The 17979-nt window shown below is 39.8% G+C and overlaps 3 protein-coding genes across 3 annotated transcripts; all 3 read left to right on the top strand.

Moving 5' to 3' along the window:
* The first annotated feature begins 766 nt into the window (after positions 1-766).
* Positions 767-3225, top strand: LOC135469024 (uncharacterized). Its single transcript, XM_064747541.1, has 4 exons — positions 767-823; positions 1302-1364; positions 2191-2340; positions 2519-3225. Exons 2-4 carry the CDS (start codon positions 1307-1309, stop codon positions 3136-3138), a joined length of 828 nt encoding a protein of 275 aa, XP_064603611.1. The 5' UTR covers positions 767-823; positions 1302-1306; the 3' UTR covers positions 3139-3225.
* A 1336-nt stretch (positions 3226-4561) lies between these two features.
* On the top strand, positions 4562-8830 carry LOC135467459 (uncharacterized). The gene is made up of 4 exons (XM_064745233.1): positions 4562-4610; positions 5256-5420; positions 7706-7858; positions 8214-8830. The coding sequence occupies exons 1-4, from the start codon at positions 4562-4564 to the stop codon at positions 8828-8830; spliced, it is 984 nt and encodes a 327-aa protein (XP_064601303.1).
* Positions 8831-12353: 3523 nt separating this feature from the next.
* Positions 12354-14710, top strand: LOC135469104 (uncharacterized). Its single transcript, XM_064747635.1, has 3 exons — positions 12354-12437; positions 12827-12901; positions 13853-14710. The coding sequence occupies exons 2-3, from the start codon at positions 12838-12840 to the stop codon at positions 14623-14625; spliced, it is 837 nt and encodes a 278-aa protein (XP_064603705.1). The 5' UTR covers positions 12354-12437; positions 12827-12837; the 3' UTR covers positions 14626-14710.
* Positions 14711-17979: the final 3269 nt, after the last annotated feature.

Here is a 17979-nt window from a genome sequence, read left to right as displayed (position 1 = left end):
TGTCGGTCTAGGATACAGTTTATAAATTGTTGAGTGGGTTTTTTATTATTATTTCTCTTATCATTCTTTGACTGTTATAATTATCATTTTTGGCCAAGTCCCTTTCTTTTTCGCCGGCACTAGGGTTTACTACCGGCACTACAGGTAGAGTTTAAGGCCTGCATTAAGGTTTACTACCGGTACTATAGTTACTTCCGGCACTAAGGTTTACTGTTGGCACTACGGTTTACTAGCGGCACTTTGGTTTCCTTCATTCATAAACCTTACGGCCGTCAAACACCAATTAATAATAAACCAATCATTTCGATTATTCAAAACAACGAGTGTAACAGTTAACAAACTGTTAATCGCTATAAATAGTATCTTTGTTTAACTCTTCGATGTTAATTTATTGTTTGTTGCTCGCTTTTTCTAAAAGCACGATCTGTACATGTATATACTGGTGGAACAAAACCTGTCATCAAATAAACACACAGAATACGTCAATATATTTTTCCAGTTTTCAATTACATATAAACGGTCAAAAATATCATATATGTGACCTTGACTTCAGACAGACTATATATCTTACTTGCCATCAAAGAACAATAATCTAGTATATCGTCTGGTGACACACTTCCTATAGACACGAGGTATGTGTAAATCGACTTATTTGTCCTGGAACGCCTACATGTCCAGCTGAAGTAAGACACTTGATTTAAAAAAACATCACAACCCACGCGTATTTATTATCTTATCTGCCAGGCTTGTTGTTTACTGTACGTAATAAGGCGCCTTATACAGACCTATCAAGAGCAGTCGTTGGAAACAGGTCCTGGCAAAGGTATGTGAGATGAGCGACATTGCAATTAAGGAATCCATCATTTGACTTTCTCTTCCTTTACATCGTTAATGAGTTTTATACACGTGATTGCAATTTAAATTAAAGTATGGATGACTACGTTTAATTCATGTAGTTTTAAGAAGCTTTATTTATTTATTTGACAAGAAAGAAAATAACCTTAGTTATATTGGAAGAATCTGGTTAACAAGGTAGTATTTGTATGCAACTTATGCCCCATGGCAGTTAATTTTCTGTATAAGAAGTGCACAAAGCTATCTCTGGACATAAGGGATATTTGTTGATGTTAATCGTCCACCCAATGTCTTCCTTTAACCAAGAATTTTAATTGACTTAAAACATCGGTAGATAAATTCAAGAGATGACTTTTATACATATGTTGGCAACTCTGGAAAGCTGATCTATATATAACCTTGAAAGGTTTGTCTGTCTATGGCCACTATTTTGTTGTTTTAAACAGACGAAATGAGTGGGCGTATTGGAACAGGGTTGTTCGTGCTTCTGGCTGTGACCTTCAGCGCAGGTAAGTAAAGAGTTCGGCAATTCCGCTATGTCCTTGTAGATCTACTAATATTCACCGGAGAAGCACACAGTTCGGCATTTTTGAGACCTCTATGTGCTTGTATATATCCCCCCCCCCCACCCCCGCGGAAACTAGGAAAATTATAGAATGGAAAGACATAAAGCCAAAATACCCATACATTTAACCTTAGAAAGCAAATGAGACTGTGAGTAAGGTTTCACCAGAATAGCAGCACTTCACAGAGAATAAAGGAGACAAGCTTCCTTTTCTTTTCTAACATTTTATGACATTTACTGAACAATGTATGTTTGATTTCATGTATGCAATATCTCGTCAATTTAGGTGTGCTGACTTTTCAGCTCTTCTTTAATACTCTTCACACTTTGGATACTTTTCACACTTTGAATACCCTTCAGACTTTCGATACGCTTCACATGTTTGATACGCTTCACATATTCAACACGGTTCAAGCTTTCAGTACGCTCCACACTTTCTATATGCTTCAGACTTTCTCTGCGCTTCACATTTTCATCACGCTTCAGGCTTTCAATACGCTCCACACTTTGTACATGTTTCACACTTTCAATACGCCCAACAGTTTCTATACGCTTCACAATTTCAATACGTACCACACTTTCGAGACACTTCTCACTTTCAAGACGCTTCCCACTTTGGATACGCTTCTCATTTTCAATACGCTCCACACTTTCGATACGCTTCAAACCTTCAATACGTTCCATACATTAAACACATTTCAGGCGTTCTATTTCCGACACGCTTCAAACTTAATTCCGACTAATGAAGCATATGTTTTTAATTTCCACAGGTGAAGTCCTCTGGTCCTTGACCCACTATCCGTCAAGCGATATCCTAAAAGACTTCAAAGCTATCAAGTCTTATGGAGAAGAGAACATGAAGTTGGTTGACGACCCAGCCGGAGGCAGTGAAAAGGTTCTGAGAGTTTTCTACCCTAAAGGTATCGTAACCGGTTAATTCCATCTGGATTGATTTAGCTTACACCTTTCTTGGCATCAGGTGTGTAGATTTGACATTCTAGAGTATAGTGTTATATTTTAAATTAATATATAAATAAGATGTACATGTACATTATCAATTTAGTATTAAAAAGAATTTACCTTTACACTTATTTCAAGGTACACGTAACCCAGGGCATCACCCACGTGGAGGCGCCCAGTTCTACGCCTACCCGATTCACCAAAGAACGTCGATGACTCTGACATACGACGTTTATTTCGCTGAGAATTTCGATTTTGTCAAAGGCGGGAAACTACCGGGCTTGATGGGAGGAACAACGAGGACCTGTTCTGGAGGCCGTGACTCCGACCATTGCTTTACGTCCCGGTTTATGTTTAGACGAGAAGGAGACGGGGAGGTGTATTTCTACGCGCCCCACGACCAGGAGAGCAACTTCTGTGACCGTGACAATGTGATCTGCAACTTTAACAAAGGTCACTCTCTCGGCAGAGGGACATGGCGCTATAAGAAAGGAAAGTGGCAGACCTTAAGCCAACAAGTTCAGCTCAACACCATTGGTAAGAGAGACGGACACATCAAGGTTTGGGTGGATGGACATCAAGTGTTCGAGTTCAGGAACCTTCTGTTCCGCCATGAAAGTTCAGTCGAGGTCACAGGCATGTTTTTCTCGACGTTTTTCGGAGGGTCCGATGACAGTTGGTCCACTCCTCACGACACTTACACCTACTTCAGGAACTTCTACTTCTCGACGAATGATCACCCGCACATCATTGGCTAGCCGCAAACTTTATGGCGTCACACCTCTTGTGACGTCACACACCCTGCGATGTCCTGCTCTAGTTTATTAGTCAATGAATAAATCAGGAAACCAAATAATCGTGTCTTTGTCTCATTCTATTTATTCCTATTGTTAACTTGTTAATTTTCGAGGAAACTTTCGAAACTATCTTCTTGAAAATATCTTTCTGAGAATCCCTGTTTGACTGGAAAGTCTGATCTTAAAATTGGCTTTGTACAGAGTACAGCATTTAATACCTGGTATATAAAGGCATATATAAAGGCAACTTTCATATATACAGCATAAATGGTTGACAGATTGTTTGACTAACTCTGGATACCAGAATATTTCACTTACGTTCAATTCCATGGGTGTAACCGGACTAACTTGACCAACTGTCCCACGAGTGAGGCACATAGATTCTCAATTGCAGAGTGAGCTCATTATGTATGCCATATATTTAAGAAGAAGGAATCTCGAAAGTTCCCTGACATGTCTGAGTCTAGGATTAATTCATCTCTTCCTGATACGTACAACAATCCACCTCCCCTACTCCCTTCTCCCCAACTCGTACACAAAGTAAAGCACGAAAACACTTATTTATTTATTTATTTATTTATTTATTTATTTATTTGATGTTTTACGCCCAATATACTTAATAATTTCAATTATAGTGTTACGGCCAGGATGATGGTGGGAGGAAACCGGAAATCTGGTACGGATATTTTAGTTTGGTTGCCACTCCACGATCAGAGGCGCTGAAATGCCGATTTTATCTTGTAAACCATCATCAAAAAGCCTTTAAAAAAACAATGCTTTGTCATGTGCATGAAAAAAATCGTCTAATGTGCCATTTGATTAAGTATCGCTGGAAAGACATTATATCGGTTAAACTGATAAAATTCAATTGCTCTTTACAAGGAACTGTGTACGAACCCGTACAAGTCATGGAAATCCGTACATATTGTCACAGTAGCCGTATTTTCTTTTCTTGCATGCAAGTAGACTTTTCACTACACACTTTCTGCCTTATCTCTGATTGTCACTGTGTGTGTCATGATACTAGGGCTGTAAAAAAGGTAGATTGGCCTCGATTCGACAAAGAAAGCACCTTACAGATTTGTCCAATGACACCCGAGACTGTGTGTTCGTCAATGTCAGTAGGCCAAGTCTAAAGGTGGCTATGCAATGCAGTATCAGACGTTTCGAAAACTCTTGGACAATGTTCAAATATCGAACTGGGAGCCTGTTCAGACGTTGAAGGGCGCGGACTCATTTGCGTTCAAGGAATATGTAGATTGACACGCTCCCATGCACCGTTCGCGCGGCCGTGGTGAAAATAAACGGTTTACGATTCCCTTATGGCAGTTTACGCAGATAAACGTTCGTTGATAACTACCTGTCTTCCAGGAATATGGCCTGAATGTCATCTGTACGTCACATCTGTAAATTTATTCAGCAACTTGCCAAAGGTCAGTGGTTTATCCCTGCACCCTCTAGAAAAATGACCATCATAGGATAAGAGAAAACTTTTTGGTTATGACGATTTTGGTTATGACGATAACCAATCAACTAAGCAAACGATTAATGGTTAACGATTTTCATAATGTTTAGACATTGATAACGTTTAATTGTAAAAGTTTTCATTACATGAAAAACATGAAATCGGTGTGACTGGTGCTCATTTTGGTAAGGTATTTGTTTTTGAAGATTAGACTAGCTGAAGCGATGAAACCCGTTGGAGTGAGTGAGTGAGTGCTTGGGGTTTAACGTCGTACTTAACAATATTTCAGTCATATGACGACGAAGAAATCCTTAAAGTGCATGTGATGTGCCTCTTTGTTGCACGACGGATTTCCACCGCTCTTTTATCTAGTCACTGGACGACTTACCGTAGGCAAGTAAGGCGCCCCTCCCTAGCCCTTATACTGGTACGAGTCAACCAGACTCTGCACTATCCCCTTCATGCCGAACACCAAGCGAGGAAGTTACTACTGCCTCTTTTAAGATCTTAGGATTGATCCTGGATCTACCGCTCCCGAAGCGGACGAAACCTGTTGGAGTCCATGGTGAAATGTGACGTCAAAATGACCGTAAAAGTTCACCCCTTTTTTTAGGTATATATGACGTCCTTATCTCAAAGACCCGCTATGTTGTCTCATACCACGTTACTCATAAAGAGCTGAAACGACATAAGCTCATCACGAAATCTCTGTACAAACACGATGGCCAGACGGAAGGTAACGGGCTGCTACTGTTACTATTGACAGTCTACACTGCTGGTGAGTTTATTAAGTTAGGCAATTCCATTACGTCTATTATTGTCATTGTCGATATAACTGTTAACTCTCATCTCCGAATTGTTGACTTTCAGCCTACTGATTTTTTTGAATTTAATTATATTTCATTATTTTTTCTTTTTCGTTTCCTTTTTTACCACTACGGAACCGCGAAAGGATATGGTTTTGTAATTCTTTTGGCCGTCGAAAAAAGGAGAAAAAAAACTACTCTGCTAGCGCGAGGGAAAGTACTTTCCCATGTCTTAACCAACCAATCAGTCTTTCCCACGACTTAACCAACCAATCAGTCTTTCCACGACTTAACCAACCAATCAAAATGCTGATATTTGAAATAATAGCGGAAAAGTAGTGATCCAATCAAAAGTGCCGTTATTTAGAATACAGCATGCCCATTTGTTCACAAAGACGGGGTAAAGTACTTTCCCGGAGTTAGCGGACTTATCCCCGGGTAAGCAACCCCAATGACATGACCGCTTGCTTTAGGACCGAGAGCAGCTTTCATTGCCCTGACCTTAACTTTGTAAGATGGATTCTAACACAGATGAGCTAATTCATATGTATTGTGAGAAGGGACTATAAATGTATAATCAAGGAGATACATCACACGCAACATATTCAGAACGATCTTTTGTCACAAACGGTATATAAAAGAAACATCTGGATTGGCTTGCCTAACTCAGGGATAAGTCTACTAACTCGGGGGAAAGTGCTTTACCCCGATTTAGTGAACCAATGGGCAGGCTGCATTCTAAATAATCGCACTTCTGATTGAATCACGAATACGGTCGAAAGTACTTTCCTCAGTGAAAAAAATTTAGGTAAATAAATTCTCTTTCTTTTTTTTTTTTGGCAGTCAGAAAAAAAGAAAATAAAGAAATTAAATCAGCTAACTCGGGACAAAGTTCTCTCCTCCAACTTAGTGGCCAATGAGAAGCTATTATTTCAAATATCAGCATTTTAACTGGTTGGTTAAGTCGTACTTTCCGTCGCGTTAGCAGAATGGCCTTTTTATTCTCTTTTTTTTTTCGACGGCCAAAGAATTATAAAACTAAGTCCCTTCCGTTGTTTCCTCTAACGCTGCCATTATTTCAGAGAAAAGGTCAGAGTTATATTTGATACCTTAACTCATGTGATTTCTGGTAGCTGTCTTTTGTTTTCAAACAAACTGATCATGACAAAGTGTATGAATTCCGGGTGTTGCTTTCTTTTTCATAATGTAAATTTCGATTAAACAAGAACTAATTCAATGTACGGTATTGTGGAGTAGGCTCTACATGTAATTTAGTCAGTACCAGTACTGTTCGTACAGTAGAGCGTCGTTTCATATGGCAACATATCAAAAACAACCAGGGGGCAACAAAACTTAAGATAAACACCTTAATGTCAACATCACGTCATTGACAGGAATTACGATAAAACTTCTGCACACTGATCAAATCTGTTTCCCTGTATTAAACCATTGTTTGGAGAGGATCAGAAAAATAAGATCAGCGTAAATATGGATAAGAAAATATTTGAAAATATTCATTTATTAATTCATTAATATTTCTTAAATGATTTTTAGAAGCTCTGTGTTTTCTGTATGATAAAGGGAATAGTTTCTGTTTGTAAATAATTTGTCATAGATACTACATCAAGCGCGTCCATTATCAGTTTCAATTCTGAAACAAGAGCTCTCAGTAATCTGGAATATTAAAACTGTTGTTCACGTTTCGCTGATTTTAAACCTAGGTGATAATTATAAAAATAGTTGCAGTTGCAAAGTTTTTTAGATTGATTCTGCAGTGGGTATAGGTTTGCTTTCCAAAAGCGAAGATATAAGTAGAAAAACTGGTTGCCACATAACTGCCATCCCAATGTGGTCCATTATGTCAGTCATAGGACTGAACTGATTTTATTTATTACTAATATCACTGTAACGTTACAAGGACTATGAGTGAAACTTACCTTGATTGACAGCCTAAAAGTTATTGTAGTATTGCGTTTCCTGGCAACGGCGAGTCCCGTACAATCTGACCTGACTGTTCTCTTGCGGCGCATGAGTAATACGTCACCAGCTTGGCCACAAAACGTCATCGCAAAGAATGAACAATCGGCTAGACAGCTTAGGCCCGAATTACTTTAGGAGGGAAATGTTTTCCATTTGAAAGACGTTTAGAAAAAGCAAGGCGATGAAACGACCTAACAAATGCTATGTTCTTACCGCTATTCTAAAAAAATCATAACAAGTTCAGGTAAGTAAAATTAAAGGGTCTCTCTGATTTCAGGCGATATAGTCCTGTGGTCAATGACAATCTTCCCTTCTCATGATTTCGTGACGGATTTCAAAGCTATTCGCTCCTATGGAGAAGAAAATATGGATCTGGTGGACGATCCCGCTGGAGGTCATGTAAAGGTCATGAGGGTGTTTTATGCAAATGGTACGTATATACCCCAGTCTGATTGCTAAATTTCTTGTTACAAGAGTTGGTTTTTCTGTTTTTGGAGAAGAGACATTAGCAAGACACAAAAATTAAACCTTCTCACTTTCTGTATTCCTATATTCCAACTGCATTTTCAAACTTCCGTGCTCATCATTGTGATGATAACGAATGTTTACTACAGTTGAAATTTAATGATGCAGACATTAGGGGTTTTTTTACAGTTAAAATATCTCAAATGGAAATCAGCATTCTGGTTAAATATATTGAGGAAAGCGTTAAATCAGCTCATCCACTGGAAATTGATACGTTGCGGGTTGCGACCTATACATATTTTTTCTCCCATATACAATAGGTACGCGTAACCCGGGGCATCATCCACGCGGAGGCGCCCAGTTTTACTCCTACCCCATTGAACAAAGAACATCGGTAACTCTGACATACGACGTTTACTTTGCCAAAAACTTCGACTTCGTCAAAGGTGGGAAGTTGCCGGGTTTGATGGGAGGAACGACGAGGACCTGTTCTGGAGGCCGTGACTCCGAACATTGCTTCACAACTCGGTTTATGTTTCGACGAGAAGGTGACGGGGAGGTGTATTTTTACGCCCCACAAGACCAAGAGCCCGACTTTTGCGAACGAGAAAACGTCAAATGTAACTTCGAAAAGGGTCATTCCATGGGCAGGGGAACATGGCGGTTCAAGACGGGTGTGTGGCAAACCATCAGTCAGCATGTCCATCTTAACACCCTGGGCGTGAGGGACGGGTTTATGAAGGTCTGGGTGGACGGTCACGAGGTATACGAGTCCCGACACCTACTTTTCCGCAAGTACAGTGAAGTGGAGATCACGGGGATGTTTTTCTCCACGTTTTTCGGCGGCTCAGATTCCACTTGGGAAACCCCACACGACACGTACACGTATTACAAGAATTTCTTCTTCACAACTCAGCCACACCCTCATTACCCCTAATAAAACCCCCTCTCCTCGTAATTTGCACGTGGGTGATTTGGAACCTTTTAAAACCTAACCGTCGATGTACTGCTTTTTTGTCCAGTTAGCGCATATCAGTTTTATTTCAATCATATTTTCAGATGATTGATTGGGCCTATGTGAATAATGAATTTTAATCACGTCAATGGAGACTTTTATTTTCTGCATCAGTGACAATAGTCGGTGTTCCTTCGAACATAGAAGAAGACTCATTCGCCTTATTCCGTTATTCTCTGTCATAATTGACAGTGCAAACTTCGTCACACACCCTACTCAGTGTCAAATATATCGCAACCACAAGTCTCGTGACCAATAAGGTCGCAGGTTCAAATCCAGCTTTCACTAGTCCGACTGCTGCTTTATGTCAGGAGGTTTGTCAGGTACCGAGCGAATTCACGGTGGTGGTTTACAAGGGGTAGTTAAATCATCAACCAGACCGGCGTCATATATGCGGACAATTCCTAATCCCGGCTTCTAAAGTGAAGAGTTATGGGGGCACTGACTGGATAAAACTCCAATACACCCAAATGTAGGCTGTTAATATACCGTAAAATTCTCTACTGTTATTTTAGTTAGATCTCTTAATTAGATTATGACAGATTCCTATCTGTTTTTGAAAGAATTATAAGTTTATCCCAGCATTACTACATGTACCCACCTACCATGGGGACAAAATGCTTCACTTAAACTTTAAGTTAAAGTTGAACCTTTAGAGCTGGAGGTCAAAAGAATAGGAGATCACCGAATACCGGAAGAGTGACGGTGGTTTCCACCCATCCATGTACCTCATTATGGTGCTAGTAACCTGGATGGGAAAGGCCTTTGAAGCATATCATTATGTAGACGGTCTTGTATTTGTTGGTTTTATACTTTGATCGATCATATTCCAGTGCTTTCCATTCCCAGTCCCAATAGGTACTGTGTCTATTTTTCGATAAAATGAGACGAACCAATCTGAATAAAAGAGCGAACTAGAGATTTCCTGCCCATTGTGGAAAAACATATCGCACAATTTTTGCTCCCGTGGAATAATTGAAACTTATCGCATTTAGGTAACAATGTGTCTTCTTTCGACACAGAGAGCCAAACCTATCTGCATAACATCGAGCAGAAGAAACCTCAATCACACAAAGATTGGTTCCAAAATTCTGCAAGAGTTGGAATTTGATCACATTCATAAAACGCTTGTGACATGCGTTTTGTGATATTGTAAACATCGTTCTTATTGTGCATGTTATCATTATTGTGCTCGAAATACTCAAAGACTTTGCCACTGAGTTCATGGTCTGCAAGTCTATCTAGAACTTTGGTCTGACACAATTCTCCTCAATCACCCGTCGAGAGTGTGATCAACAGATGTACCAAAAAAAAGCATCTGGCAGGTTTATCTAAACATGATAAGATAAAAACCAAGAACGTAAATCCTATCCAATCTTTTCTTAAAACACTCAGCTGGTCAATTCGTTTTTCATCGGTTACTGCGCCCAGATATTTGCCAGATAACTAGCAAATAGTAACTTTCTTTCAATAAAACATTAAACTCTTTAGGTCTATAGACCTATTTTTGTTTGAGTTATTCACCAGAATGTAAGAGGCCTCTCTACAATAGCATAGACTATAAACAGACAACACTCCATGAGCCTGACAAGTCAAAAATACCATTTATATTCCCTACTATTTAGAGCCTCAATCTGGAAAGCCAGATGGTTTATACATCTCATGGTTTATATTTATTTATAATCCAGCATTTTTAAAACCCCTTAATGCGAGCCGTCCTTGACACATACAGGACACGAAAACATCACCATAGCAACAAAAAAAAAATGGCTTACACAGAGACTACAGTGAATTTATGAATAACGTTAAACGTTTTTACAAATGATGGTAGGCCTACATAAAATAAATTGTGTGACAATAAATTAGTCTGAATACAACATAAGCATGGTGGAAGGTTTTTGTCTGATCCCATCCATGCTTTTAACCCAAAACACACATCTTCTATTTACGTAAATTTTCACAATTATTCGGAAAGTTATCTGTTATAACAAGTAGATGTGTTACTAACTTTTAGGTTAACCCACAGCATCAAACGGGGAATGAGTTGTTCTGGCCTTAGCCTATCGGGTCCAAGCTAGTGGGGTCCCAGACTTGAATCCAGCTCTCGCTAGTTCGGTGGCGACATAATATTGAGTAAATATGTCATTAGAATGTAGAAGAAACGCGAATAACTCCGGATATACTCTGGCCCACTTCGGTCATATAAACTTCAAACATTCTCTAGATAAATCCTTTGGTAAAAGTTTTGTAGCAATCAAACAATCAATGCATGTTAATTTATGGATCCGATAAAAAAAAATCAATTTGCAATTATAATATAATTACAATATGCATTGCCAGCATGATGACTAAGAAGCACGCGCCAATAAGCTCTCCAGTACAAATCACCACGCTGAGCAGACAATGCAGACACGCTCACATATTTTGAAAAGGTGATTTCCATTATCGGAGAAATCTTTCTGTCGATACGTTAGACGTGAAAAATCGCAAAGGAAGTATTTTAAAAATTAAACATGTGGAAGAGATACGGAAATTAGAAATGTACAACACAAAGAAAGGTGTAGACACACTCAGCGTAAAACATTAGTTTAGCTGTGGGCGAATTTATCGCTTTTCGTATGGTTTGAGGGGTTGGAGGGTCTGTATGCATCGTATTCACTAAAATTCCCACTTTAGATATATGAACAGCTGCAATCAAAATATGACAACAGCTTATAAACTACTAGAGCTCAAGATTTGGATATTGATTAAATTTATGCGACTAGAATATTCCTTTGACTTTCCGGCATCATTGAATTTAACGCTGATTTGGAAATTGTCCTTGAGATTGTTGGCTTGGAAGACCATTAATGGTTCACAGTCAGTATACGAGTATCTATTGAAAGAAATAAATAAATGCGACATCGTTGATTTTCAAGTCCAAGGTTAGATTAGCCACGTCCATGTACAACAAACGTTCAACGGTACAACTAAACGTGTATTATTTATTTATTTATTTATTTGATTGATGTTTTACGCTGCACTCAAGAATTTTTCAATTATACGACGGCGGTGAGCATTATGATGGGAGGAAACCGGGCAGAGCCCGCCCGAAACCCACGACCATCCGCAGGTTGCTGACAGACCTGGTAGGTAGAGGAAGCCAGCATGAGCTGGACTTGAACTCACAGCGATCGCATTGGTGAGAGGCTCCTGGGTCATTACGCTGCGCTAGCGCGCTAACCGACTGAGCCACGGAGCCCCCCCCCCCCCCCCCACCAAAAATGTATACTATAAAACAGCCAACAAATGCGATGGCCATATTTATCACATCTGAGCATATATACACACGTAAGTCGGAATTAGTCACGCCTACAATCGGCCTTGGAACACGACCTCTGCCACGTGTAACCCAGTTTGGTTCCTAGTCAGATAACATCAACCTTACTTGATCAGCAAACTGGATCTTCAGAAACACCTGCCACAAGGGACTATATCAACCACAACTGCTGACATAAGATTCACTTTCAGGCAAGCGCCCTTTTCAAAGGTAAGTTCTTCCATAAAATATTCCATTCATATTTTTGTAAACTTTATTTCATATATTTGTTTATATTTTATAAATATTGAGTTGTATTACGCCTTACTCAAGAACATTTCAGTTATACATGAGATCAGGTTTATAGGTACAGAAAGCCGAACAGTGCATAGGTCAACCTCTTCGGGATGTCAGCAAATCTCCTAACTTCAGGTGTCAGTTCCAGAGGTGGTAGTTTGAATTTGGATTGGAACTCTCGGGGTCATTGGTGAAGGCAGGGGATATGAGACCTCACCAGCGAAAGCCGAGAACAGAAGAAATAAAAGAACAATTTTGAAAAAGGATCGGAATTACAAGACGCAAATAATTCTACATACATGTAAGTTCGATTTCATTTCCAGATCACCCAAACATGGCCGTCGACAGCCGGGTTTCCTGTGTGTTGTTGCTCCTGTTCATGACCATCTATTGTAACAGTAAGTGTTCATTCATTTATTCGTTCAGTCATTCATTTGATTAATGTGGCACTCAAGAATATTTCACTAAATATGATGGCGTTGGGGAATTTGTACACGCAGAGAAATCTGGTGGGACAAATCCTGGCAAACGATTCTTTGTGATATGAACCAGATACGCAAGACAGTTAAATTAAAGACCTTGTCTAATACCCTTGAGTACATTAATTTGGATAACAAGTACTACCCATTCTCTCAATTATGTCATTATCAGCGAGCGCCGTACATTGTGGGATGTGAAGTGGTATAAGAGTGAAAGCATACATTACAGGCAAGGCAAGAGATGAAGCCCAGGGCTTGTACAATCAATTTAGCCCGCGATCGCTTTGTGTATGTATGCTTGGGGTTTAACGACAGTCAGTCATATGGGGACGAGAAGTCATTAGGTGTGTGCACATATATTGTGTCGTCTTTGTGACAACGTGCGGATGGTCGTGGGTTTTCCCCAGGCTCTGCCCGGTTTCCTCCCACCGTAATGCTGGCCGCCGTCGTATAAGTGAAATATTCTTGAGCACGGCGTAAAACACTAATCAAATAAACCAAATAAAATTCTTTGCGACAGGGCGGTTCATGTGGCTAAAGTGCTGCCACAACTGAAGCATAAGGCCGGAGACACCAGGTATGACACCCCCGTTGGCCATATTATACTTGCACCGGCCCAACCAATCATATTTCCTTGCTCTAACCTCTCAGTGTTGAGCGCCAAGTGAGGTAGTTACAAGTACCATTTTCATAACCTCTGGTATGACTCAACCCAGGTTTAATCCCGGCTTCTCCCAACTTCGCGATCGCTTTGTACAAGCGGCACTTGTAAGTTACAGCTTACCCTCAAAATTTTGTCTTGCTCTTTCAAAGCTGTAAAACTTTTAACCTCTCAGTCATGTAAGTATTTGTTATGATGCTATTTTACAGACGCTAGAGTATTATGGTCGCTAACGAGCTTTCCGTCAAGTGACATTCTGAAAGACTTCCATGCTGACCACTCTTTTGGCGATGACAACATGGCCATTGCCAATGACCCTGCCGGAGGTCATGGAAAGGTCCTGAGAATTTTCTACCCTAAAGGCTCCTACAAACCATCACATCACCCGCAAGGAGGCGCTCAGTTCTTTTCGGAGCCTACTGGACAAAGAACTTCCATGACACTAACCTACGACATTTACTTTCCCAAGAACTTCGACTTCGTCAAAGGCGGAAAGTTACCTGGGTTGATGGGAGGCACGACTAGAACCTGTTCCGGCGGTCGTGACTCCGACCATTGCTTCACGACACGATTCATGTTCAGGAGCGACGGTGACGGTGAAGTCTACTTGTACGCCCCTCATGATCAAGAAAGTAGTTTCTGTGATCGCCATGACGTCATTTGTAACTTTGACTTCGGCCATTCCCTCGGTAGAGGCTCGTGGAAGTGGAAGACCGGCGAGTGGCAGACCATCAGCCAGCACGTCCACCTGAACACCCTAGGCAAACATGACGGTTACATCAAGGTCTGGCTGAATGGCAAACAAGTATACGAGTCCAGGAACCTTCTGTTTCGCCGCGAGCATTCGGTAGAGATCACGGGAATGTACTTCTCCACATTCTTCGGCGGAGGAAGCTCCAGCTGGGCCACACCTCACGACACGTACACATATTACCGAAACTTTTACCTCACTGATGATGCACATCCGCATGTCATCGGCTAGCTATATGTAAACTCTGGATTTGTCAAAAAAATAAACACGCTTAACAAAAGGGCAACAGAGCACAAGTTGCATAAAGATAAATGGTTCCCACTATTATATTGCTTTTCTTGTTTTATTGCTCCCATCGACTTCCTATCCATCCACATTCTGTTTTACTTCTTCAATTGCTCAACGTTTTTTCGTTTCTTTTTCCCTCTAACATTAGACAATGCTGTAAGACCCATGCAGCCTAGCAGCATTCCAGTGTTTCTTCTTCTTTCAGCCAGAAATCCCACTGACATCGTATAAACCAGTGGAAATGTCTTGGAATCTCAGGCAATGGCATTTCAGGTTAATGGAGTTTAACAAAGAAATTTCACGAACAGCGAAATGGGGACAATAACTGTAGAGATGGACATGGTGAATTCGAAAACGCTGTTTGTTAGAATATCTATTTATTTATCTACTTGTTTATTTGATCGGTGTTTTACGTCGTACTCAAAAATATTTGACTTCTATGACGGCGACCAGCATTATGGTGGGAGGAAATCGGACAGAGCCCGGGGGAAACCAACGACCATTCCCAGGTTGCTGCAGGCCTTCCCGCGTACGACCGGAGAGGAAACCAGCATGAGCTGCTGCTAGAATAAGCTCTACGAATGCTTTCCTTATTGTAAAATGAGAAAAGCTGATGCCTCCCCACGATAGCTATTGTGCATGTATTATTTAAAACAGGAGTTTCTGAGTCTATATATATGCAAATAGTCTGCATACAAAAATACATTATCCGGCTAATATTAAGGAATCAGTAACTCCAGCAGTGTTGCACCAATTTGCATATATTCACCCACATCAAATGCACAGAAAACAATGGAGAGTTGTGGGGATGGAGATAGGAATGACCAGGTCAGCTTAACCAAACTAACACCGTGTTAAAAGCCGACTGCTCATGACATCTTACAGTTCCAAAATTGAAAATGAAAACAAAATTGGCAAATGTCATTCATAGACTGACCAACAGACTTCCTATTAATATATCTTTATATGATAAGGGTCTATAACTGGCAGTTCCCTATACACCGTAGAGCTAAAAACTGAAGGACAATGGTCGCCCAAGACGACGACTGGTCACCAAATGAAGGAGTCGTGACGTTAAATGTTATCTTACATTCATCGCTCTTCAACAAATTTCCCATTCATACGAAACACGTCGTGTACTATAGAACAACAGTTTATTAAACGCCTTCACAAACAGACATGGAAAGCAAATGTTATTTTGTGTGGCATCATGTCGACAAGATGAGCAACCCATCCGGTACAACAGTGAATAAGCCAACGGTGCAGTAATCATTCTGTACAAACCAGAAAATTAAAAACATAGGACTACATTCTCGGGAAAACATTCACTCTTTAGGTAGAATTAACGATGCTCCATGCAGTACAGCATTTCGGCACATAAAAACAGGTAACCTGAGGTGAATGCTTTTATGAGTAGCATATAACGTACAATAATCAAATAAAACGCATACAAAATATAACACATGCCATTACAGCAACATATAATCGTCAGCAACCGTAACACAATGGCGTATACATTCTTATGTATATGTACATATGTATTAGATTTAAACTTAACATGGCTGAAGCGTAATACACGATAAAATAATACCAGCTTCTTGTTCACATGTATATACATATATATACACACAAGGCAGAAAATAATGAATACACCTTCATAGAAAGGATCTCAAATCATATACAGAAATAATTATGTGCGTGAATTTGCTAGTTCTGTGGACGAGATCAAATATACCTAATTTTATATTCGTCTTTCTGTCTGAATAATTAAAATTCCAAAACGATACCACTTCAATAGTAATTAATTTTGAGATCCAATTTGCAGGTGTAAACATTAATTTTTTTCCCAGACTGGTGTAGCGCATGACCACATGAGGATATAAATCTGTACGAGACGTCACTTCGAGGTATGAAATACATTTATTCGTCTCGTAGAAGTAACCATAAAGACTAACGCTCTGCTCTCAAGATGATCATTTGAATGGTAACTATGGCTTCATACTGCTTGGTAAAACTTACAGTAGCGTTTCTTCCTTCATTTAACCATAGGAAGAAAACCTGAAATCACCGTGTAAGTCAACCTAACAGTCTGATTTATTGCCTATTAGATCTTAACAGAGACCTTTTCTCAGTTCGTCCGCTGTTTGTCCATCTAATTATTTAATCACCAGTATACTGAAACAACCATTCTGACTCGTACTTTGGTTTGGAGGGAGGTGTTAGTTTTGATCTAGATTGCGACCTGTTAGCGTAAAGAGCAGCTGCAGCCTTAAAGATCTGGGCTAAGTGCATCCATGGCGGACAATTCAGTGAAGTTTTCGGGTTCCTTACATTACTAAACAATAAAATAGGTTTTAAATAGTATCCATCTTCAAAGTAGTGCACAAATGCTTTGGATGTCTTTTGAGAGCTCTAGTACAGCCTTCTATATCCCTACCACAATCAGGCTTAGACCAAGGGTAATATTTGTATTTTATTTTAATAGTGGTCAGCGGTTCCAGGCTCAATCCACTAGAACTATCCTGTATGACGACCGTCCAAGCCACCCTCTGACACAATATGCACAGAACTGCTCTAAGACTCTGAACTACATGAATATATGAAATTCAGTACAAAGCCATCCGATTTCACTCACATTGTAGCTATAAAGGTTTGCCCACTACTAACAGGCGGGATATCGTTTTATGCGTCACCAAAGACATTACACTAAAAGATAGCTTTTCAAGTTCAGCGATTTTCAGATAGTTGGATATCCTCAGATTTTTCGGATCCATTTTACATACGCAAGACAAGTGAATGGTGCATTAGATCTATGTCATGTTTGTCTCAGCTATAAAAATTCTACATGAACAAGTATATTAGATACTTATCCAAAACGCACTAAATTAAGTCGTGAACATGTGCTATATAATACACAAGGGAGGTACACTGTAGCTTGCGGTGGCTAAACAGAACATGCGAATAAATACCCGGACAAAGTTACTGGAGGCAAGGTAACTATTAAAATGACTTGACAAACGGGTTCAATGTAATAAAGGTATTGGTAGCGTACATTTGACCAAGTTGAAAGGTTCTAATTGTTGGAATGACACATAGCCCTTACACACACAGGTTGGAAATACACGCACCAATACATACATAGAATCTTAAAAAACAAAATTTAAATTTTGACAGAACATATTACAGAAATACAGAACAAGACTGAGTTTGTCATGGAAGACGTTATATATGCGTTCGGTACGATGCACAATTAATAAATGTTGTCTATTCGTTTCACTGAAGATCCTAATGAAACAA

This window comes from Liolophura sinensis, chromosome 6, assembly GCF_032854445.1.
Source record: "Liolophura sinensis isolate JHLJ2023 chromosome 6, CUHK_Ljap_v2, whole genome shotgun sequence".
Lineage (NCBI taxonomy): Eukaryota > Metazoa > Mollusca > Polyplacophora > Chitonida > Chitonidae > Liolophura > Liolophura sinensis.
Note: the sequence above shows the minus strand (reverse complement) of the source record. Positions and strands in the feature narration are given on the sequence as shown.